Source organism: Urocitellus parryii, chromosome 1, assembly GCF_045843805.1.
Source record: "Urocitellus parryii isolate mUroPar1 chromosome 1, mUroPar1.hap1, whole genome shotgun sequence".
Lineage (NCBI taxonomy): Eukaryota > Metazoa > Chordata > Mammalia > Rodentia > Sciuridae > Urocitellus > Urocitellus parryii.
The window spans coordinates 36,397,133-36,420,840 of record NC_135531.1 but is presented as its reverse complement, the minus strand read 5'-3'; the positions used below and the strand labels follow the sequence as shown (position 1 = coordinate 36,420,840).

At 39.3% G+C, this 23,708-nt stretch overlaps 1 protein-coding gene and 1 pseudogene across 5 annotated transcripts in view; both read right to left on the bottom strand.

Moving 5' to 3' along the window:
• The window catches only part of Znf131 (zinc finger protein 131), a 30,159-nt gene extending 23,253 nt beyond the window's left edge, over positions 1-6,906 (bottom strand). The window contains exons 1-3 of one of the 5 annotated variants that reach the window (XM_026393611.2): positions 6,709-6,906; positions 5,670-5,808; positions 4,534-4,635 (exon numbers count right to left, since the gene is read on the bottom strand). In XM_026393611.2, the coding sequence (XP_026249396.2) occupies positions 4,534-4,635; positions 5,670-5,793 (226 nt within the window). In that variant the 5' untranslated portion in view covers positions 5,794-5,808; positions 6,709-6,906. The other 4 variants (XM_026393614.2, XM_026393613.2, XM_026393612.2 and 1 more) reach the window with 4 other exon arrangements.
• LOC113186211 (akirin-1-like) overlaps positions 6,143-23,708 on the bottom strand; it is a 55,139-nt pseudogene continuing 37,573 nt past the window's right edge.

The following is a 23,708-nucleotide window of genomic DNA, read 5'->3' as shown; positions in this document are numbered from 1 at the left end:
CAAAAGTGAAGTTTATCATCTGGAATCTGCTCTTACTCTCATATTTCCTATTTTATAGAACATATGCTTATTCCTCTCACTCACCATATATTGAATGAATGACAAACCTTGATTTTATCTCATTATCTCAACTACAGTCAGTATCTTTATTATCTCTACTATTCCCAAACCTCTTAAAACCAAGTTTCCCTACAAGTTTGTCAATAAAATTTGGTCAGAACATACAGCTCTGTACTGTCTTTTTCCCACTTAAGTAAATATCAACATGTTATACTTCAGAAATACTAATATTTGGTTACAGGATGTTACCCTAGACTCCACTGAGAATATGAATATAAACTGAACTGCATTTAGAAAATTTTTGAAATTTGGAATTGTGAGAAATACATCTGGCCTCCAAGAATTTGAATAAAGAATTGTGGAAGTTGTTTTGTGGATTTTGGTTGGTCAGACTTAGCTGAGCACTTAAAAGTGTTGTTTCCCATCTTTGGAATCACATCTGGGATGAGTATTTTTTATAAACACCTCAGGTGCTTATGTGACCAGCCCAACAACTGTCCTATGAACAAACCAAATTAGTTAACATGAACTAACTGATAATACCTGCCCAGGTAATTGAAGTGGTAAATGATGTATAGTTGTGAAAATATTGTATTCTATCAGGACTAGTTTGCTAACTTACAAATCTCAGGTCTAATGGATTTTCTTACCAGTCTCTTACCCCTCTCATGGAAGTGCACAGGAGAACACAATGTTTCTGGGAGTATCTAAATAAAATGTTAATATGAGCACCTTAATCTGAGTCTTCTCCCTGAGAGCAATGCTCAAAAAGAGTAAAAAAAGGGTAGTATCTGGCATTTCCCTATAGTCTTAGGGAATTCTTCCAATTAGTGGGGGAAAAGTCCTACTCAACATGTACTTGGATGTTTGTCTTTGATAGTAGGGGCTAAAATATCTGGACATGATATTCTAAGATTTGCCATTAAAGAGAAAACAGGCATTGATCTGTGGTTTTAGGAAAACTAGAAAGAGAATTAAGAAAATTGGAGTCTCAGTTCTGAACCAGGGAATGAATAAATGTTGAAGACTGGATGTAGTGAATGTAGCAAAGCTAAGCTGGTATATAAACTGGCTTCAAGGGCAACAATTTTATTTAGAAGCCAAAGGTGAATTAAAGGTTCTAATCAAAGGTAATTTACCACCAAGAAACCAGAAAACAATGAAAGAGTTCAGCTTGTATGTATAACAATGACATCCAAGAAGGATTTTACAATTCAATTTTTTAAACAAAGGTCATCTGCTTCTACAAAATCCTATAAGGCAATGGTCCTCAACATTGATTACACATTTGAGGTCCCAGTGCAGTGCAGCTCAAACTCTGTTCATAGAAATTACTGGAGGATCTTGTGATTCAGTAGGCCTGGGTGGAAACTGAGTCAATGTTTCTAACAATGTCCCAGGTGATACCCACTAATTACTAGTCCTCAGAAAACATGCTGAAAAACAAGGAGTCAAAAAACTTAAATACAGGTATGTAAACCACACCCTTGAAAGACCTATTTAGTTGATCTGAAACTATAGCCTAGATGTTGGCATTTGTAAAAGTTCTCCTGGTGTTTCTAATGTACAACTAATTTGAACTGCTCCAAGTCACTGTTATAGATGAGGTTCCAGTTCTGGCTAAGATAAAGTACAAGCATGCTCCACCCAATTTTGTCCATTAATTACAACTAAACATCCTGCAGAGAATACATAAAGCATACACATAAGGACTATGAAAATAGAAGTAAGTAGATTAGAAAGAGAAAAACTCAAAAGAGCAGAGTTTCTCCCACATCTTCCAGGTTAGACTTGAGAACCCAAATCCCAAAACTGAGCAGTGGGTGGAAACAGAAAAAAAGCACCAAGCTACAAAAGCAGAAAAGGGGATAATTGGGGAGAGGAGTGGGGAGGGAAAGTGTCTTTGTAATTTTTCTTCTCTCAGCTATGCCTCAGGACAAGTCCTAGTTCTAAGGCTGCACATATATAGCTGAGAACCAATTAAACTATTAAGAGTTCTTTTCTCTGCCAAAGGAATGAGATGATCTGAAGAATATGGAGGGGAATTCATGTTTTTCCTCTACATTTTCTGCCACCACTTTGTCCAGGAAACAGATCCACCTGCAGGAAATGTACAACAGCACACAAGCTAACCCCCCAGTTTTCTAAACAATGAAAAGGAGCTTCTGGGAGCTTGAGTACAGAGGAAATCATGGTAATGAAGGAACTGGAGAAAGGTCCTCTCAATCTGTGTATGTGATCTAAAGCTCACCTGCAGAGTTGCACTGACCCAAAGTTACAATAGCAATGGCTTTGAAAACTGTATTATGACATGACTACCAGCCAGGTCCCAGGAAGGTTTCTGTTCAGTCCCATCTGGAACCTGGACAGCACTATAAAAATTTTAAAAGCAAATTGGAATTGGATCCACAACCCAGGGGGCAGCCTGAACCTAACCAGACAGATTGCCTCTTAAAACAAAAATGAAAGTCTTCTCCATAGGATTTTTAACAGCATCCAGTCTTAAAAAAGTTACATTCAAAGTGTCCAGGACATAATACAAAACCATTTGATATATTTTACAGATTAAAAAAAAGGAAGTCAAGACATCCAAGGTCACATAGCTGAAAAATACTAAGACCAGGACTAAAACTAAGCTTTTCTAATTATGTGTTGAGCACTTTCTCTATAGCCAGGTAACTGAAAAATAGAACAGTTAAGACCTTAAGACATGACACTGAACTAAATTCATTCTTTAAACCTAAATCTGCACAAAAACCACAAAGAGTGCTTTCTATATTACTTTATCTGTCTATAACTGAAATACTGAAGGCTTCTGTGTCCTGTGATATTACGGATATAACAAGACAAAGAAGAGAAAATCCCAAGGTGACAAGTTTTCAGAAAAGGGCCTACTACTCCAGTGCTACTCTCTCCACTAACAATGAGTACTCCAGCAGAGGCCACTTATTTTTTAAAATTTAATATTCTGCTTAGAAGTAATCTTTCATTTGAAATCCCTATCTAAGGTAGACTAAACCTCTCATTTTCCCTCTTCAGTGATGCCATAAAACAGTAACAGTCTCTAACACTTTTTGCAGTCCTTTGCTGTTGCTATCACATTTTCAACTTCATTAGTCAGCTTACTCATGAATTCTGAATTTCTAGCATCGAATATAATACATAATTAGTTTTTTAATATTATAAATAGCTTCCACTTATTAGGCCTTGACAATGCATCAAACACCATGCCAGACATTCTGCACAGGTTATTTCAATTAATAATTATAAGTCTGTTAATCTCTTTTCAAATGAGGAGATCAATATGTAATTGAGGTAAAGTAACTTCATAATATTTAGCAAACATCAGATGAATCAACTGTTGGATTTCTTGCCCTATAGTAAAACAAAAACCATCTAAACAGCTAGATTCTCATTTTGGTAAGCTCTATGGATTCCCATTATGCCTACACTCTTTCCATGACTGAAAAAAGATAATCTAGCTGCAGATGTATCAACTGGAATATGCCAAAATAAAAAGACATTTTTAACTCCCTTAGGCATCAAATTTTTTCTAAGGGAATGGTGTTCCTAGGCAACCCATTCATAACAAAGAATATGTATATGGTGAAAGAGATATAAAACTAAAACCCCCAAACCCTGAAATAAGATTCTGTATTTATGTATACAAATAATTTATGACCCACTGTTTGGATTTTGACAGGAGATGAAACAGGGGGAGAGAGTAGCAACAAGAGATAAAATCATGGTAATTAACAGCATAGACAATCTCTTGCTAGGTGGACAACCTTGGGCAAGTAACCTTTTGAATTCTGTCTCCTCTGTGTATATTGGAAATAACACCACTTACTTTTAAAATATTAATGTGAGCCTCAGAAAATATACAAACTACATGGCACAATGCTTGGCACTTGATAGGTTATTAGAAAATGTCAATTACAAAAAAAAAAAATCACTTTTTGTTTCAAGTTAATATCTAACTGATGATTCCTTCCCTCTTGAGACATTCCATAGAATTTTTTCTGAATGCTACCTGAGTTCATCATTCCTAGCCTCTTCCATATCATAGCAGCCCACTTCACCTTGTGCCTGTCATCTACATCACTGTTAGTACATCACTACCTCTGTTAATATAAATATAAAGGCCTCTCCTATAATTTACAGTATCCCCACCTGTCTGAAAGATGGTGATTTAATTTTTATGCATAATTTCAAAAGTCAGTGACTGGTTTCAGCAATGGAAAAGTCTTTTATTGCTCACTAATATCTACTATCTAAAAGTTTTCCTGGAGGATCATGCTACCAAACTATTTATTAGAAGTAAAGATTCTCAAAAATGTCAAAAGAATAATCTATCTAGCTGCTCAATAAGGAATCATTGATGCCTATTCTCCATGATGAAAGGTAAAATAGTCTAAAAGTTAAAGAACCAATTATGTCCACTGAAATATTGCACATAAAACGAAAACGTACCTTCTATCTCCACCAAAGGTTCCTGAGTAAACTCCTGAAAGAATTTGTAGAAGAACTTACTGCAAGCAGCCAAAACAGCCTTATGGGCCTTAAAATGATGTCCTAAGGTGGAAAAAACAAACAAAACATACTTATGCACAAAAAATCAAATGTTAAAATCTGTAAAACATAAAATATAAAAAGTAAAATAGATCTTTTTTGCAACAGAGTATCTGTATAAATTATTGAACTAAGTTAGAATATGGTCAGCTCTCTTGGCAAATTTTAAACTTAAACAAGAAGTCAAATTTTTACTTCAAAGACAATTAAGTTTTTATAAAAGCCCACTTACAATACTAGGTAAGGAATTTTCTAGCTCTTTCTGTGAGCATCAATTATGAAATAAGATGTCTATACTACTCAATGAAATTGCTAAATGAAGAATCCAAAAGATCACACAGCATTTGGAGACAAAAACCGTAAAATAAGTATAAGCACAAAGTTTGATGTGTATGCAATAGCAAACGTTTTAAAAATGCATACTATGTGGAAATTCAATTTCGGTGAACCTATAATAAATAAAGAACAGCTTGCTTTGAAAAGTCTGTTTTCACTAAACAGAAAAGATACTCAAGCTGTGCTTGTCTCCTTTATGACAATTAAGACGGATGAAGCCTTCAACTATTTGTGGGGGACTCCCAAAGAGGATCTCTCACATTCTCCATCCAAAATCATCTGAAAAACCAGAAACCTATACTTCCCAAATGACTCCTGTAGGAGGACTTCTCAAAGCAGCTTACCAACAGGAGACTATCAACCAAACATTTTTAGACATTCTCATCTATTAACCAAAAATTCTGAGATGTAGTCTATATGCCAAACTTCATCATCCTGCACTCTTGCGTGCAATAGAAAACTTTAACAGGATGCAAGAAGTTAAAATGCGATGAATACCAGGCTATACTGAAAGAACAACTGACCAACCAGATTTCTGCAGTACTGTCTATGCAAGCAGACACTGACAAGTGTCGTCCAGTTTCAGTGCACACCATCCAGACTTTGGTAGGGAGCCCAAAAAGAGTAGGGGGAAAAAGGTGGGTGGTGGAAAGGGAGAACTGAAGCCATAAATAAGCTCCTCTGACCACTGTCCTACGCACCATCGACTATTAGTGTGATATCGGTAAATCGATCCTGCTCTCGTTGTTCATTCAATCGGTCCAGAATCATTTTATGATGTTCAGGAAACTCCTGAAGGCATTCCATCGTCTCTTCAGCCTCCATGGCCTTCGGGTTGCTCTACAAAAGAGGAGCATGATAATGTACACCCATGAGCTCGTGCTGGGAAACAAAACCCCTAAAGCACAAAACAACGAAAAAACAAAACCCAGGAACGTGAAAAGAAGGGGGGGGGGGAGGGTGAGGCAAGAGAGGAAGGCGAGGGAAGAAAGAAAGGCGAGCCAAGTAGCCGCCGCGCGTTGCGGGCCGGAGCCGCGGCCGCGGGACTCCCGAGCCTGACCTAATTGGAGTCGGGAGACGCGAGCTGGAGCGGGGTGGGCACAGCGCCGGAGGCTCGGGGCGCCCGGGCGCGCAAGTCCGGCAAGGGAGGGAACCCGACAGCCGTGGCGGCGCTCTAACGGCCCACCAAGCCCTTCTGCCCCGCCCGAGCTCCCGCTGCCCCAGGACCCGGTCCGGCCCGCGGCCCACAACGACTCCCGGGTCGCCTCTCCCTCCCCCGCCCTCCCTCTTCTCCCCCGCCCCGACCCGGCCGGCACTCACTCAGGGAAGGAGGAGCGGCCCGGGCCTGCGCGTCACTTACGTGGACGTACTGCGTCACTGCGTCAGGCTCCGGCTGACGCGTACGCCAACCGAGGAAGGGGCGGGCCACGCCCCTACCGCCCTCTAAGCGTAGGGGCGGAGCCAGCCGGGTTTTGGGAGCTCCCAGCGGCTCTGGCCGCCAGCTGAGAAAAGGAACCTGTCTTGGGCGGATACGGAGCTTGGCTGGGTCGGAGAGAGGAACCTAAATCACCGCCCTTCTGCCTTTTTCTCTTACCCGCGTGACTCCAGGTGCAGATGCTTTCGACCCCGTACTCTGAATACACTTACTAACCAGTCGCACCACGATTATATCCCCTGGCTGCTCCAGCCACGCCCCACCCCGCCCAATTTTCCTCGCGAGCCCAGGTTGGCCTGCCTTACCTAGCTCGCGTTTCTTCTCTCCTCCCCTTCCGTGCTCTCCCCTCCCAGAGCACAGGTTACCCTACACCTTTCCCTGTTCCCAGGCCGCAGCTTTCCCTCCATCATTTTCTTCGCCGGATCCCGGGCGCTCTTTACGCTGGGTCTAGCTGACGCACGTGCGCTCGCCTGCACGCCCTGGTGGAAGCGGCCACGGGAGCGAGCACGTTCAGGCGCCCGGGATCTGTCTCCCCAATGCCCGCCCTCTTCGCGCCGGCCGGTGCACGTGTTTACTAGGATCGGGACCTGGATCTGCGCTGAATTACTCTCGTGATTTTCTCATTACAGATCTTCTCACCCCGCACCTCTGCTCATTAAAGAGGCCTGTGACTCAGTTAACCATACACATGCAACTGGCCCATTCATCCTAAGAAAGGCTTTTTGAGGAAAATGCAATAGTTGAAGTTCAATTTTTTTCTCTTAAGGAGTTTGAGAATGAGGATTAGGAGAGAACTCAAATAGCTATGTGCAATAGTGGGTATAATTATTATTGCAACGGACATGTTTTAAGAGTCAACACTGTGCTAGACGCTGTTCAAGGAACTGGGAAATCCGGCGGTGTGCAAGGTACACATGGTTTCTACATTCTGAATCTTAGCCTGGTAGAGTAAATAAACATTTATTGTCTGAGTATTGATTGCTAAGTATTATGACATGTGAAGAACAAGGTAATGGGGGGTGGAGGTAGAGGAGAGGCAGTGGCCTGTAAGAAGTGATATGCAAAGGGGCCTCGTTCATAGCATTCCTGCACTGAAAGACTTGCTGGGAAAGACTTCCAGGGGTCTTGTAAACAGTGTGAAATATGTTAGATTTTCTTATCATTTCAATGGAAAGCTTCGAAAGTCAAGCTGGCAAAGAGAGACAATTTCAAGGAGACAGACTGAGTAGGGATGATGGATGTCAAAAAGGCATTTGGATGAGGGTGGGGCTGTGGCTAAGTGGTAGAGAGCACTCGCCTAGCATGTGCGAAGAGCTGGGTTTGAACCTCAGCGCCACCTAAAGTAAATAAATGAATAAAATAAACGTGTCCAACTACAACTAAAAACTTTTTTTAAAAAAAGGCATCTGGGTATATGAATATATAGACTCAAAGGAAAGAGTTAACAAAGAAGATTTTGAAATTTTCAGCATAAAATAAATATTGACATGGGAGTAGATGATATTGCTTAAGGAGAATCTGCTGAAGTGTTAGGCTAGCTACAGGTTGAATCAGTCTACTGGAGTTTTTAAAATATTGTCATTATTAATCACAGTATTTCTTAAGATGAAGAAATTATGCATAAAAATAGACTTTGGGGAAATTGCAGTATGTAGGGCTGCTGCCCTGCATAATTAGATTGAGCCAAATGAAAAACACCTCTCCTTATGGGATTTGAGCTCTCCAGTTCACCACAGTTCCCACCACTGTATAATGTCTGGGACTCAGCTCATAGTATTCATTTTTTGGAGGTGGGGGATTGAACTCAGGGGCACTAGGTCACTCAGCCACATCCCCAGCCCTGTTTTGTACTTTATTTAGAGACAGAGTCTCACTGAGTTGCTTAACACCTTGCTTTTTGCTGAGGCTGGCTTTGAACTCTTGGTCCTTCTGCCTCAGCCTCCCAAGCTACTGAGATTACAGGTGTGTGCTATGTCATCCAGCTTCATTTTTGATACTTGCCCATTTTCTAAGATATTTGTGTTGGGAACTCTTGGTTGTACAGCATCCAAAAGGAAGGTATAGGATTTTACTCCTTTAGAAGTATCAATATCTATGGATGAAATAGAAAAGGAAAAAAACTTTGAAGACTAAGTGTTGCAACTGAAGAAACGTGGAAAGCCAGAGGAGGATGTCATCAAGAAGGCCAACAAGTGTTTCAAAATGGGAGGCCAAGTATTCAGTAGTACCAAGTGCTGCAGAGTGGCCAAACTAAATAAAGATTGGGGAACGGTGGGGTAAATGTATTTAATATCTTAGACATCTTTGGTAGAAGACTTAGCAATAACAAATTTAGTGGAGTTTTTGAGGGTTTCAGGGGATAGTCTGTATCCAATAGGTTAAGGAATAATTAGGGAAAGAAAAGGAATGGTAATTATAGAACTCTTATTTAATACTGGATTGGAAATTCCAAATAAGTGGGATCGTTGATCATTCCTGTGGAGCTAGGAAAGAAGACAGAACAGGGCCCAGATAGCAAAAAATCACAAAAAATAGCAGTCTAAGCAGGAGATAGATAACACGTGAGGCCCAGATTTTTTTTTTTTTTTCACCAGTGTTCTCCCTGGTGGCTGCTGAATCTTGTGTCTAAGTTGCAGTCTCATCCCATCTTGGCATAATAATGTGACATGCAAAAAAAACCATCCAGGTATGAAGATGGTTGCTATTCTAGGTACTGGAGACCTTCAGGATATTGTTATTGCCGAAGGGGCCACAAAGATCCAAATGATGCTTCTTTAACTTTTAAATCTTTATTGCAAATATGGAACTCATTGCACCCCACTTGCTTCTTGGTCTCCCTATGAATTGTTACTTTTTTTTTTTTATTTTTTGGGTGGTACTAGGGATTGAATCCAGGGGCACTTAACCACTAAGTCACATCGCCAGACCTTGTTATATTTTATTTAGAGACAGGGTCTTGCTAAGTTGTTTAGGGCCTAAGTTGGTGAGACTGGCTTTGAACTCATGATCCTCCTGCTCAGCCTCCCAACCCACTGGGATTACAGGTGTATGCCACTGTGCCTGGTTTGTTTTCCTCATTTTTTCCCCTCATTTCTCGCCTTAATTTGGGTAAATATTATGAGTCCTCTTTCTTTTACCTTGGTAGTTATTTATTCATTATTTTAGGGGCCAACCTATAGTTTATATCCTGAATCCTTGATTTAAAACAATTAAATTACTTGATATTTTTACCCTCTTTCCAGACTACAGAAAATTCCTTGGAAAATATTAATTTCCTTTACTCTCCTCTCTACCCCCCAGATTTTTGCTTTACATATATATCAAATCCCACATCATTGTATTGTTTCACATAGTTATCACCCATTGAGATTTGCTCATAATCTACACTTTGTGCCACTTTCTACTTATACTTCAAATTGGTTTCACTTTCCATTAGATTGCAAGATTTTTTTTTTTTTTTTTTTTTTTTTTTTTTTTTTTTTTAGTATTTTAGTATTCTGTTATGGTTTGGATATGAGGTGTCCCCCCCAAAAGCTCCTCTGGTCATTTCTTTTCACCTTACCTATCAGACATTCCTGGACATGTCAATCCAAAATAAGCTTTCCCTTCTTAATTTTGTTGTAGAAAGCAGTACTGGCCTCTTCGCCTCTCAGGACCCAAAGCACCAGAGTAAGCCCCTGAACAACAATGTTGTTCTGTCACCGGCGTGTTGCTGCCCTCTAGTGGTCTGTTGGCAGGTGAGGTTCTCCTCGCTTTCCTCATAACACCAGGGGGCAGTAAAACTTCCAGCCAAGAAGTTTGGCAAACACTAAAATTGGGCTTTTGAAACCTGGAGTGGGGCAGGAGAAACTGTGAGGCCCAGCACTGGGAGGGAGGGCTAAGATCTTGGTCCCTCACCTGAAGTGTGTGAAGGAAGCACTGGTATTCCCAGTCATTCTCTCATTGCTTGCGGGGATGCAAAATGAAGCTGGTGTGGTCAGAGGATTGAATGGATCTCCCGGCTTTGATCAAAGGCCAAACTGTCATTTTCTTTTTTACAAATGAAATTAGGTGACTGTTATTGTTGTGGTGGTGGTGGTGATGTCTATAGCAGACAAAAGATTACATGTCCAAGGCTGAGGCAGGAGAGCCACTGGTTCAAGATCCTATCTGAAAAACAAAAACAAAAAAAGATGACATGTCCATTGCAATGTGGTTCATCCTTCAATTCTCCAGGTTTTTGTCTTTTTTTTCCTTGTCATTGCTGTTTTGTGTTTTGTCGTTTATGTTTGTTCTGTGGGGACTGGGGACATTGGGTGTTTGTGCTAGGAATTGAACAACCCAGGTCCTCCTGTGTGGGGGGCGGCCGCCTTGAACACAAACCAAGACTGCCCCCCCCCCTCCAGCCTTGAATAAAGGGGGTATTGGACTGGCATTGCACACCACACACTGTGCGAAGCAAGTGGTCCTTTCCTTTGCCCGGTAAGGAAGGGCTTCAGCTCTGGGCTTGATCATCACCCAATGGAATTGAGCAACCCCCACCTTTGAATTATTATCCCTGCCTTATTTGGGTGGAATATTCTATCAAATATCTTTTCCTTAATAAACAGAGGGGTTTCACGTGCACTCGCTCTCTTGCCCTCTTGACTTCCAGCATGGAAGAGGACACTTGAGGTCTCAGAACAGTCCCACCCTTGACCTGAGAAACTCATGTCTGTGTGTTGCGTGATTTCTTTGCCATTTTCTTAGTTAATGTTACAGCCAGCTCTTTTGAACCTAGCTGTCACGAGGGGGCAAAGTTGTGATGTATACTGTCGAGGGGGAGAAATAAAGAATTACTCAATAAAATTTCTCAATAAAATTTCACTCTATGGGTTCTTAATCAAGAAAACGACAATCCTTAATGCTGGGAACTGCAATAGACATAATCAATTAACAGCAAACAATTCTAGATTAATTAATTCACTGCAAAAAATTCTAGATTAATTCTAAGCACTGCAAACACACTTAAACATGACAGGCTAATGACGACATTCCCTCTGCATGTTAAATTCAGTGTCAGATCAAAAGTCTGAAGCCTTAGGCTTCAAGTCCAGCAGATGCACACTCACTCAGACCGTGGTGAGCAGGTCCGGAACCAAGGCAGGCTTCTCCTGGTGTGGAGTGGACGACTGGTTGAGGAGAGGGAGAGGGTTGTATGGAGAAGTTGCGGCTCTCACTAGGATCCAGAGTTTGAGAGTGGTGAGGATCACGCAGAGGGTCAGGAAAATGATGACAAGTGATGGGATGTCAGTCCAGGTCCTCATCAGGCCCTCCAGCTCCAGTGCATCCTTGTTTCGGCTGGCTGAATCCCTGTTCATTAGCTCTATTATTTATACTAAATTTTGGGGCTTTTGACCCTCCTTTCAATCCTTATCAGCTACCAAAGGATTGTTCCGTGATGTCATTTACCCTGGGGTCAGAAACATCTGGTTTAGTGGTCTCCACCCTGATCTTCTTGCTTTTCCCTCTTATCAGGCAAGGACAACCTGTCAGAAGCCACTCTGTTTATCAGGGTGAGGGGAAGTGACTTGTTTGAGGCCATATTGGTGGGCTCTGTGTGTCCCTGGTGAGAATGCAGGTTTTTTAAAATGAAGTTGCTTAGGCTCAGGCCTAAGGCTGTCCTCACACCACTCATCTCATCAGTTCGGGCAGACGTCGAGATTTGGAGGCCCGCTGGGATATTAAGGTAATTGGTGAGATGTTTATTGTTACATTCAGCCCTCTCTCATAGGAAAAGCACACTTATTGTGGATTTTTTGTATTTTGAAATATTAAGCTGAGAATTTTTTAGATTTATGTACTGGGGATGGATGTTTAGAGAATAAGAGGAAAGAGGAAAGTTTTTTTTTTATAGTGGGACGTCAATACGAGGAATTCTGTTCTTCTAGAGAAATAAATTTTATTTTTCTACTGTTTTGGGGAATAATCAGGCGATTTAAAATGGGCCAATGAAATCTATTGAGCCTCTTCACTGCATTCTATATGAGATCGAAATAGGTTATAAACGGGCTGCTATTCTAAAACAGATGCAGGGTCTATGCCGCTGCTGGCAATATTTCTGCCCCTTAAATGACCGAGTTTGGGTGCCAAACACATACTGCATTAAAAACTAATAACAATGCCAGCATCTGCTGCTGAATCCCACCTCTGGGTTATGGGATTTTTGAAGCGTCTGCTGCTGCAAAGGGGAAGTGCAAGCAAGCCAGCCTGCCAGCCAGGCGCTGATGGCGATTTGCAAGATGAAAATGTGGCTGCTGCCGCCCCACACCTTCTTAACCCCGGGCAACTAAAAGAAACTCTGGGAATGGCTGCTTAATCCACAACCATGGCAGCCAAACATGGCGCGGGACAACCAGGACTGGCGGAATGCCCATGAAATAGGGTCTCGGATTTAAAGTGGAGAAATGCAGGCAGACAAGTCCAGGGCCAAGGACTCTTGCCTGAGAGTCAGGCATGGTGCACAATGCGGCTGGTGGAGCAAGCAAAGCCCAGACAGCCCAGGGGCCCTTTGATAATTGTGGGAAAAATGCTAAACCAGCTCCAAGCTATACAGGTAACCGAGGTGGGGGGGTGCAGAATAAACAGCACAAAGCCATGGACGCATGTCGCTGGGCCCAGCCGGGTTCAGTCAGAACTGCTGATTGTCCGACTTACAACAAGCTCAGGAAGGGCGATACTGGGGATGAAATTCCCGGGACTTCAGGCAAAACTTTGGGTCATGAAAAACACGGAAGGATACTCCTGCACTTCTGTGGGCTTCCATCTAGACTTTCCCATTGTCACTCAGGCAGGGCTTCCTCCCCGCCTCCCAGCTACCAGCCTGTTTTGTTTTTGTTTTTTTTTCCCTCCCATGCACGGGTGCAGCCAGAGCTCCAAGCCTGCCCTTTGCAGTTTCCACTCCTTAAGAACAAACCCTCAGCTGTCAAAAAAAATTTCCTTCAAATCTTCAATATATTCCCACCAACGAAAGATATTGCTTTTCAGGCAAAACTTGATTCGACAAACTCTTGCATCACAGCCCTAAGCCTGACTTATTTTCCAAGTTAAATAACGTGAGTTTTATCTCTTGACAGGTTCCTTTAGGAATCCTCTTTCTTTTTTTCTGTGGTTTGTGTTACTAAGGAAAAATTACAAAAATAGCATTACAGAGAAGCTGGCAATCTGAGATGTTTTTCTCCTAATGTTTTCGTGACAACCAAAGATCCTTATTCTTTTGATTTCTGTAAATACAAGAAATGAATAAATATATGCACAAGAATTTTGTTTTAACCACGTTACATGATATCACGTAGATATGAGTAGACTCCTAATGTTAAAAGTAAAATAAAAATGGATCCAAATACTTTTAAGAACCATGTGGTTTAATAAGATTTATTTTAAATTGGATAATTATATAATGATAAGCTATTATATTTATTCCTGATACATATTTTTTCCAGTTGTTAAGTAACCTATACTCTTTTATTCATAGGATAATTAACATATATGTCTATTTGTTTCTAACCATTTTTCTTTAAAAGGAAACATAATTTATATTTTCATACATGCATTTATCTGATGCTCTGCCTTTTATAGTTAAGAGATATTCAAGATAAATGTAATTTGCTATAAAATGCTTATTTCAAGAGATATTTACATTAAATTATAAGGTTGTGTTACAACCATCAAATAAGCTTTAATTCCTAATTATTGTCCAGGTTTTTATAATATGATAAATAAATATAATCTTATATACAGAGTGTCCAATGGCTTTGGTTACATTTCCACTGAAATATTTCTTCTTATCAAGGTGATAGACCCAGCCTGATTCCTTCTTAAAATTGGGAGCCATCTCACCACAAAGCCATGAAAAGCTAATTTCAGCTTTACTATAAATTACTGCAAATTCTGAACTTGCTTGGAATGCCTGCCCATGCCTTGAGCTCACCCATGCCTGGCTCTCTCTGACCAGATAGCAGCCCTCTCTGAAACTTTAGTGATGCCTCATCTATCTTGGCCTTCCCTGGCCAGATAAAGACCCTCTCTGAGGCTCTAATGACCTTCATAAATTCTGATGTCAGGGCCATCAAAAATGTAAATTAGCTTTTGTGTTATGCTCTTCAGAGTTTTGTTATCTGTAACCCTCCTTTGTGTAACTTACTGGGCAATAAAGCTAGGCTGCAAGAAAGCTGCAGTGTTATCTTGTTCTCTCGGTTTTTGGTAGGAGAGGCAGCCCAGGCTGGTCGAAATAATAAGATTTCTTTAATTTGATTTTAATTGGAGTCAGTAGTCTTTTTTTTTCGTCCTGGTCTAACAAAGGTATAATAATTATGATTATCTAGACAGGTGATATAGGAAGATAAAGTAATTGAGAATCAGATTTATATATAACTTGATTGGCTATAAATATATAAAATTATCAGTTTTAGGATCTTTCAGACTTTTCCCTGGTATTATTATGCTGATATGACAAAAACCAAGATTTTTGTCCATATTTGAGATGAGAAAAACTTATTGGTACATTAGTTTATTCTCATTCCAATAAGGTTATTACTTATGCTTAGTGATTCTTATGGTTTGAACAAGGACTAATTTTTAGTGAATTAAAATTCATATACCCAGGGTTGGGGCTATATGGCTCAGTAGTAGAGCACTTGCCTAGCATGAGTGAGGCACTAGGTTTGAACCTCAGCACCACATAAATAAATAAAAAAAGTTATTGAGTCCATCTACAACTAAAAAATGTATTTAAAAAAATTCATACATCCTTGATTAGATAATAATGGACATCTTCAAATACCATCTTAAATTCCACTGAGCTATATTCCCAGCCCTGAAACTTGTCTTTAAGGACTAAATTTGATATTCAAAAACATCAATAATTATGATAATTATTACTAATTCTTACATATTCTGTTTATTAAAGATGTCTCTAAAATACATTAGATTTGAGAGAACATTTTATCAGAACTAGTATTCTTCAAATTAAAGTTGTATGTTAATTCTAAACTATAGAAAATAGATATTATGCTATTACTTAGCTAAACTTTAAAAGGGAAGGCCACCCTAAGAATAGAATTTTATTGGGAATTCATTTGTATCACATGATCCTCGAACTGAACCTATTATCAATAAGATATATTGTGAAACTTGTATGTTTCTTCCTATACTGGAAAGTAAACTTGATTATATATATATTTAAAGACAATTTAAAGATACTAACTTGTTTAAAGGGTACTATTATGAGATATAACCATATTTTGAGACCTTCTCTCAGGAAGGGATTGAAGATTCTCTTAATCTGTCCATTTTACATATGACATTACAATGGATCAATTAGTTTACATACTGGGAAATTACAATGATCAGAAAAATTGCCTCATTTTCATGTATTATTAGGCCTAACCATGATCATTATCATGAGAGAAAGCCTTAAAAAAAAAAACACGTACTAAGGAAGAAAAATCAAAGAGACTTCCCCCCTCCCCCACCAACTTAACACAGACAGGAATGAATTCAGGGAGATTTTCAAAAGGTTCAAATGCATATATTGTAATGTTTCACAACTTATGCTAGATGTCTGACCTCACCTAGAAAGGTATTATGCTATTACTTAGCTAAACTTTAAAAGGGAAGGCCACCCTAAGAATAGTTTGAAAAAGATCTACGTAACCATGTCCCAATAACACAGAATAGGGACAAACCTAGTTGTTTGTCTGGAGCCAAAACAAACTAGGATCCAACAGATAAACAGGATGCCTGATAAATAATTATAGTAAGCCTTCAGGAAAGTTCTATTAACTTCATGGAGATACTCAAGGAGACAGACAATACACAGCACCCTAAATTTATGGAGGGCCACTCATTTTCAAAGGATGAGTTTATCATCCAGCTATGCCTGGACATTGGTAGGAAATTACAAAAAAAGTCAACATGTCCCTGATCAATTATTAGATGTTACAACACAGTTTAAATAGAGATCAAATAAAAGAAAGAAAAAACATAGAGACAGAAAAAGACTGAAATACTAGTCTGGGCCCCAGGAGGAATAAACTTGCTGGGTGGAAATGTTACTCCTCTTCTAAGTTATAAACACGTTTTGGAAGTCTTTAAAACATTAAAACAGGGCTTTACTCTGATCCCCTGTTATCGTTTATCACTGAAAGAAATAATTCTAAAAATAGTTAACCTTAATATACTAGACAGACAGCCATGAACAAATCAGCTCAATAGCCAATAGTTTATCTCAATAAAAAGCTTAAACATGATAAGCCTGCTCTCAACTTTAACTTTAAACAAGGTAATGCCCTACAGTACACATTGATATTTTTAAAATTAGTAAAGTCATGTCTTACACATAAGTATTAAAGCTAATCTTACTATATATTAAGCAAAGTTATTAAAGATGTTCATGCAAATGTTTCTTTATACATAAAGATTATTTTGATGTAAGTCCCTTAAGATGTCATTGGTAAGTCAATGCCATATAAAATTCTAAATTCTCCCAAATAATTCATCAGATTTAGTAATAATAGTGACCATTTTTTAAGATTGATAAGTAAAGGGCTATTCATTTTTCTATTTCATTTTTTGTTAATTGTGAAGAGCAAAATGTCTTTCCTATGCTTATTAAACATGAATGCTTCCTATTCTGGAAACATGTCTGTATATATCTCTCATGCCCCTGGTAAAAGCTGCCTCTCCTAAGTTAAAATCTCTCTCGCCTTGTTCCAAGTTAAGATAATAATTTAAAGTTCATCTAGAGCTAATTTCAAAATGCAAATTTTTATATACAGCTTATTCTTCATTTTTGTAATTCTGTGAGAGTCAAAATCAAATCATACATTTGGTAAGAATTAAGTTTCTATTTACCCTGGTCCCTTTCCAACTCAATAATGTTGGCCTTGGGGCTGAGGCTGTAGCTTAGTGGTAAAGTGCTAGCCTTGTATGTGTGAGGCACTGGGTTCAATCCTCAGCACCACATAAACATCTACAACTAAATAAACATTTAAAAAATAATAATAATGTTGGCCTTAACATAGCTAATAAGTGACTCTTGTTAAGTTTCATGGCCAACTGAAGATAATAAATCTGTTATTATTAAACTATTTGTATTATGTTGAGCTATTATCTGAAACTTAAGACTAATAATACTATGACTTTTATTCAACTTTAATAAATAAAAAAGGGGGAAACAGGACCTTACATGCATGTACTAAATCTTACAAAATATTTCAAAAATTTTTCTTAAACTGTGAACTAAAAAGTCTTGCTGCTGCTGAACATGGTTCAGTAAGTTAAATCAGATTTCAAAGGATAGAATCTAAACCTGTCATCTTGGAAATGGCTGAAAAACCTGACACAGGAAGGTAAATCTCCTACCATAGAATTTATAGGCATAAAGCTTCACAAGCTGCCAGGTAAGAAAAACCTATGAAGAGACTTCTGTGGACCCATTCCCCAAGTCCACCTTCAATGTACCTTACAATGTGGACTGAAAAATCCCTCCATGTGACTGGATTTAATTATACTGATTATAGTGGTCAGCTGCCTATATGTTGGCTCCATAATACACATGTTAGCTGTCTACAGGTATCTTTTGAGGAAAAGACAGCATATGGGGGCATATTATATCAGCATAATCTTGCTGATCCTTAGAATTTAAGATTATACTTATATATCTGGACAGTTGTCAAAATAGAAAGATTGTTGAGATGGAATTTTCCCATACAGGCCAGTTACTTACATAGACTATCCACCAATATATTATGGCCTTAATCATTCTGCAATAAAATTGGCCCCTTTCCTAAATGGATGGATTATGTAAATGTCTTGCCAGTGCAACATGAAGTGTCTAGAAATAGGGATATACTTTTAGGCGGATCTCATAGAATTGACAAAAGACAATTACTCATGACTGCTACCACCCCTGGAGGTTTGGTTGGTAATACCCTAACCTTCAGCAAGGTGGCATCTAGAAGGATGTTTGGCGCTCAATTGCTGCCTCAGAATTTTTGCATTACTGACAGACCTATGCCTGATTTGTAGGCAGGAATTGTAGGGAAGTTTCCTGCTATGGCCTGCAGGCCTCTGTTCAATCTCCTTATGCTTTAATTTTTGGAAATGTGAGAATTAAGAGAAAGGATGATAAATATCTTGTAGCCTGTAAAAAATGCAATTTAATTAATTAAATCACTAGTTATAATTGAGGGAAAGGAACATTGATCCTTCACCAACCCTCTTTTGTCTTATTATCAACCAACATTTCAGAACTGTGGTATGCTGAAGTTGGTGTTCAGGCTTTGCAAGAGATGTATGCTCAGTTAAACAGACCTAAGTGAGCTCTAGGTCTTATAATCCTTGGAGTGGCTACTTTAATTTTCTTCATTGTTTCTATAATTACAGCCTCTGCAGCTATGTCTTAAAACTTACAACATATGAATTTTCTTAATAACTTGGCTCAAAATACTTTCAAAGCCCTCCATAATTAGATAAATATTGATGAAAGTATTGAAACTGAGTTGAATGTCCTAGAAGCCACTGTAATAAATATTGGAAATGAGCTTTATATTCTCAAGTTTAAGGAAAGGTTTGAATGCCATACTAATTATAAATATGTCTGTGTTACTGCAGCCAAATATAATGCTTCCCAGTGAGATTGGGAAAAGATTAAAAATCTTCTAATGGGTATTTGGCAGAGCAATAATAATAACCTGAATCTTTTGGAGTTACGTCACTATATCCAGGGTATTCAAAACAGGTAAAATCAATCTTTTGGATCCTACCTCTCTGGCTGATCAAAACTCTAGCTGATCAAAGCATGTCTTTAATCTTGAAAATATGTTGAAACATTCTACATAGTATGTTATTGAAATGATATGTTTTCTACTAATCCTTTTTATGTCATAATAGTACATCATGACGTCCTTGGACCAAGGATCCAGTGACTGGAAAATATAGCCCCTCTATTGCATTTATAAATTAAGAAAGGGGGGATATGTGAGGGCCTGCCTTACACATGAGCTAAGCATTCCGCCCCCAGCCTTGAGTAAAGGCAGTATTGGATTGGCATAGCACACCACACACTGTGTGAAGCAAGTGGCCCTTTGCTTCGCTCATAAGGAAGGGCTTCAGCTCTGGGCTTGAACGTTACCCAATGGAATTGGGCAACCCCCCTTTTGAATCACTATCCCCTGCCTTATTTGGGTGGAATATTCTATCAAATGGCTTTTTCCTAATAAGTAGAGAGGTTCTGGGTACACTTTCTCTCTTTGCCCTCTTGCCTTCCAGCATGGAAGAGGACACTCGAGGTCGCAGAGCAGTCCCACCCTTGACCTGAGAAATTCATATCTGTGTGTTGCATGATTTCTTCGCCATTTGCTTAGTTTAATGTTACAGCCAGCTCTTTTGAACCCAACTCATCTTGCCAGTGTGGTCAGATGGCAAAACCCCTGCATGCTGAGCACAGGTTCCACCACTTGCATGACTGAATGGCCTTCCCTAGCTTCCAAGGAAGCAGAGGAGTGCCAAGACATGTGTTTGATATGGGATGCTGTCAACATGAATCAAACTGTTTTTCAGCAGATATCCTAAAGTCCGGAGCCTTCACAAGCATGTGCTGCAGTCCTTTCCTTCTATAACACAATTCAATGTGTGTCATAGAAAGTTCATTCTGGATTTTATTTCCTAAACTATCTGTCTTACCCCTTCCAGATTTTTCTGCCAAAGTTGTCTGTTACCTTCACTGGAACTGTGGTTGCAACTTATCAAGGAAATAAATATAGATCTTTGCATGGTGAATTGAAGAGGAAATTGTTTGTGCCCGCATGCAAAGAAAAAAGATATGATAAAGATGGTAATTTTGCTATTTTAGAATTGATTCTGATTTCTCCAGTTAAAATGAGCTTGTGAAATATGTGTCCTGTCCTGAGGAGCTGATGATTTGATGGATGTTAACATGATGTTGGAGATACTGATATGTCTTTATCTAAATACTTTTACTTATTGGTTTGTTCTTTATTTCTAAAAAGTGCATTAAAAAAGAGAGATAATCATTGAAGACGAGAGACTGTCAAAGATTCCATTTTTACTTTCATCTCTACCTTTTATTTTCTGATTTCCAAAGTAATAACTAATCCCTTGGGACAAGATGTGGAAGGGGGACAGAAAAGGGACAAATAGCCAAAATGGTGACACATGCCTGAAATTCCAGGCACATGGGAGGCTGAAGTAGGATTGCAAATTTGAGGCCAGTCTGGAAAACTTAGCAAGACCCTGTCTCAAAATAAAAAGTAGAAAGCGATGTAGCTCAGTGGTAGAGTGCCTCTGTGTTCAATTCCTACTATTACCAAGAAGAATCTTAACAAACTGGCCTTGTTAAGATTGTTAAGTCCCTCCCACCCCAGTTTATTACCATGAGATCATACTTATTAGATCAGCAAATCAAACAAAACAAAAGAACAAAATTTAAAAAGTTGGGGGGGGGACAAATGGTGCTTGAGTAGACTGATAACGCCAAGGTCGCGGGTTCGATCCCCGTATGGGCCACCAAATGCCGCAGTCTGTCTGGGCACAATTCAGGAGCCACTTGTCAAAAGAAACAAACTTTATTTTTAAAACTACAAACGCCAAACAAAACAGCTCCTCAGGAAAAACCCTCAGAGCCCAACTGCCACCACCGGCTTCCACACGCCTCTCCCACACACCAACCACCACCTCCCACAATCCTCCTGCTCTTGAGGCCGATTGGCTAGGTCGCGTGGGCAGAGCCAAAGAAGTCCCCCAATGAGCAGTTCCGTAGTCTGAAGGGCAGGGAAACAGCCCAATGAACATGTCCGCAGAGGAGCCAATCAGCTAGATGTTGCTGGGGCCACTGTGAGCCAATCATCAGCTGGCAGTCTGAAGGGCAGGGAAACAGCCCAATGAACATGACTGCAGAGGAGCCAATCAGCTAGATGTTGCTGGGGCCACTGTGAGCCAATCATCAGCTGGCAGCTGGAAGTTTGCTGGGGCTCCTTTGGCTGTGGCTCTCAACATCTCCCCCTCTCTGTTTAAACAACAAGCATGTGGCTTAGGGACCGTGCCTGCCTTAGGTTGTCCAATACTACATATGGTCCTTACCCGTCTTCGGATGAGCTGACCTCAGGGCGTCAGCCTCCTGTCTTAGGTTGGTACCATTGTAATTGGATCTTACCCGTCATTGACTACCGGTCCAGTATACAGCCACACCTGTGGAGAGGTACCAGTGGGGGGGTGAGGTTCTTTGCCTCACCTCTGTTGGTCCCCAAATAGCTGAACGATCATTACAAGCAGAAGGGAGGAAGATATACCAAATCAATACTCCAACACTACCACAAGTCGCTGCACCAACAGATAGTTCACAATGCATACAAGTGAGTTTACAATGCATACAAGTGACACATAGTTTAGGCAAGTTCTGTAAGCGGTTCAGTGATGGCTATTGCAGAAACTGTAGATTAGTTTTATCTTTGTCTTCACCGGCACAGGGATGAAGATAGGAATTCTGGCAATAATGGCTAAAGAAAAAATTATATAACATTCTAGAAGGTACTAAAAGAAAACAATTTTCTTAACAATTCTTCACTGGCACTGGGATGAAGATAGAAATTCTGGCAATAATGGCTAAAGAAAACATTGTGTAACATTCCAGAAGGCACTAAAAGAAAACAATTTTCTTAACAATTTACATTATCTTCACTGGCACTGGGATGAAGATAGGAATTTTGGCAATAATGGTTAATATTAATAATTGTGTAACATTCTAGAAGGCACTAAAAGAAAACAATTTTCTTAACAATTTACATTATTTTGAAAAGAATTATTAAATATAATGAAAAGAATAGGTGAAAGTAAACAAACAGATCTGTTAACCTTCTTTTTTGTTTACATATTAAAATAATTCTTAACAGTTATTTACCCAATTTAAATTAAACCATTTAAATCACGTGAATAAAAAAAAATTTTTGGATCCATTTTTTTTTTATGAGCGCTCAATCATATATGATATATGGACATATGTACATTCAAACATATAACACAAAACACAAGTGTGCACACATAATATAATACATACAACACATAACATAATAGTAAAGGCCTTAAAACTTTTTACAGGTGAAATCTCCATTGCAATGTTTAAAAACTCAATAGTCAAAAAAGAAAACAAATAGAACTGATCAGCAAAACATTAACCTAGGTCTGTATGAGCTCAAAAAACAAAATAGAACTTCATGATATGGGAAAGGGCAATAATAAAACAGATATTGAAAAAAGCATCCTGGTTCTGTCGCAGATGTAAGGATAGCCAAATTGGAGTTTTGGATATCAGCTATTATTGATTTGAGCCAAATCATCTTCTTTTTGGTCTGTAGAATTCGCTTTAGTTAATCTCTCTGGAATCCAAATTGGCTGCTGTTCTCCCTGTGGAAACACACAAACAGACCCCCGACTCCAGACAATCACTGGGTCAGGATTTTAGTTAATCTCTCCGGAATCCAAATCGGATGCTGTTCTTCCTGTGGAAACATACAAACAGGCCCCCGACTCCAGACAATCACTGGGTCAGGACCTTGGTTAATCTCTCTGGAATCCAAATCGGCTGCTGTTCTTCCTGTGGAAACACACAAACAGACCCCCGACTCCAGACAATTACTGGGTCAGGACCTTTCCATTGTCCTGTTAGAATATCTTTCCAAAGTACCTTGGGCTTATGTACATTTTTTGGACACATATGCCTTTCTGCAGCACTAAGTCCTGATGAATCCAAATTTAAAAAGTTTAGAGTAAAAAGGGTTATTTTAAGTTTATCTTTGGGGAATATATACCCCTTCCCAATTCCGTCTTTTTGCTTTAATAAGTACATTTTAATAGTTTGATGAGCTCTTTCAACTATGCCTTGTCCCTGTGGATTGTATGGGATTCCTGTTATATGAGTAATGCCAAATGATGAGCAAAATTGTTTAAAAGAAGTAGACGTATAACCAGGGGCATTATCTGTTTTTAACTGTTTTGGAATGCCCACAGTGGCAAAATTTTGTAAGCAATGAGCTATAACATCTTTAGTTTTTTCTCCGGCATGAAGGGAGCCCATCAAAAATCCAGAAGAAGTATCAACTGTAACATGCAAATATTTTAATTTTCCAAATTCTGGCAAGTGTGTGACGTCCATCTGCCAAATATGGTTAGGTATCAGTCCTCTAGGATTGACTCCAAGATTAACTTGTGGTAAAAAGGTCACACAATTTTGACATTGTTTTATTATTTGTCTAGCTTGTTCCTTAGTTAT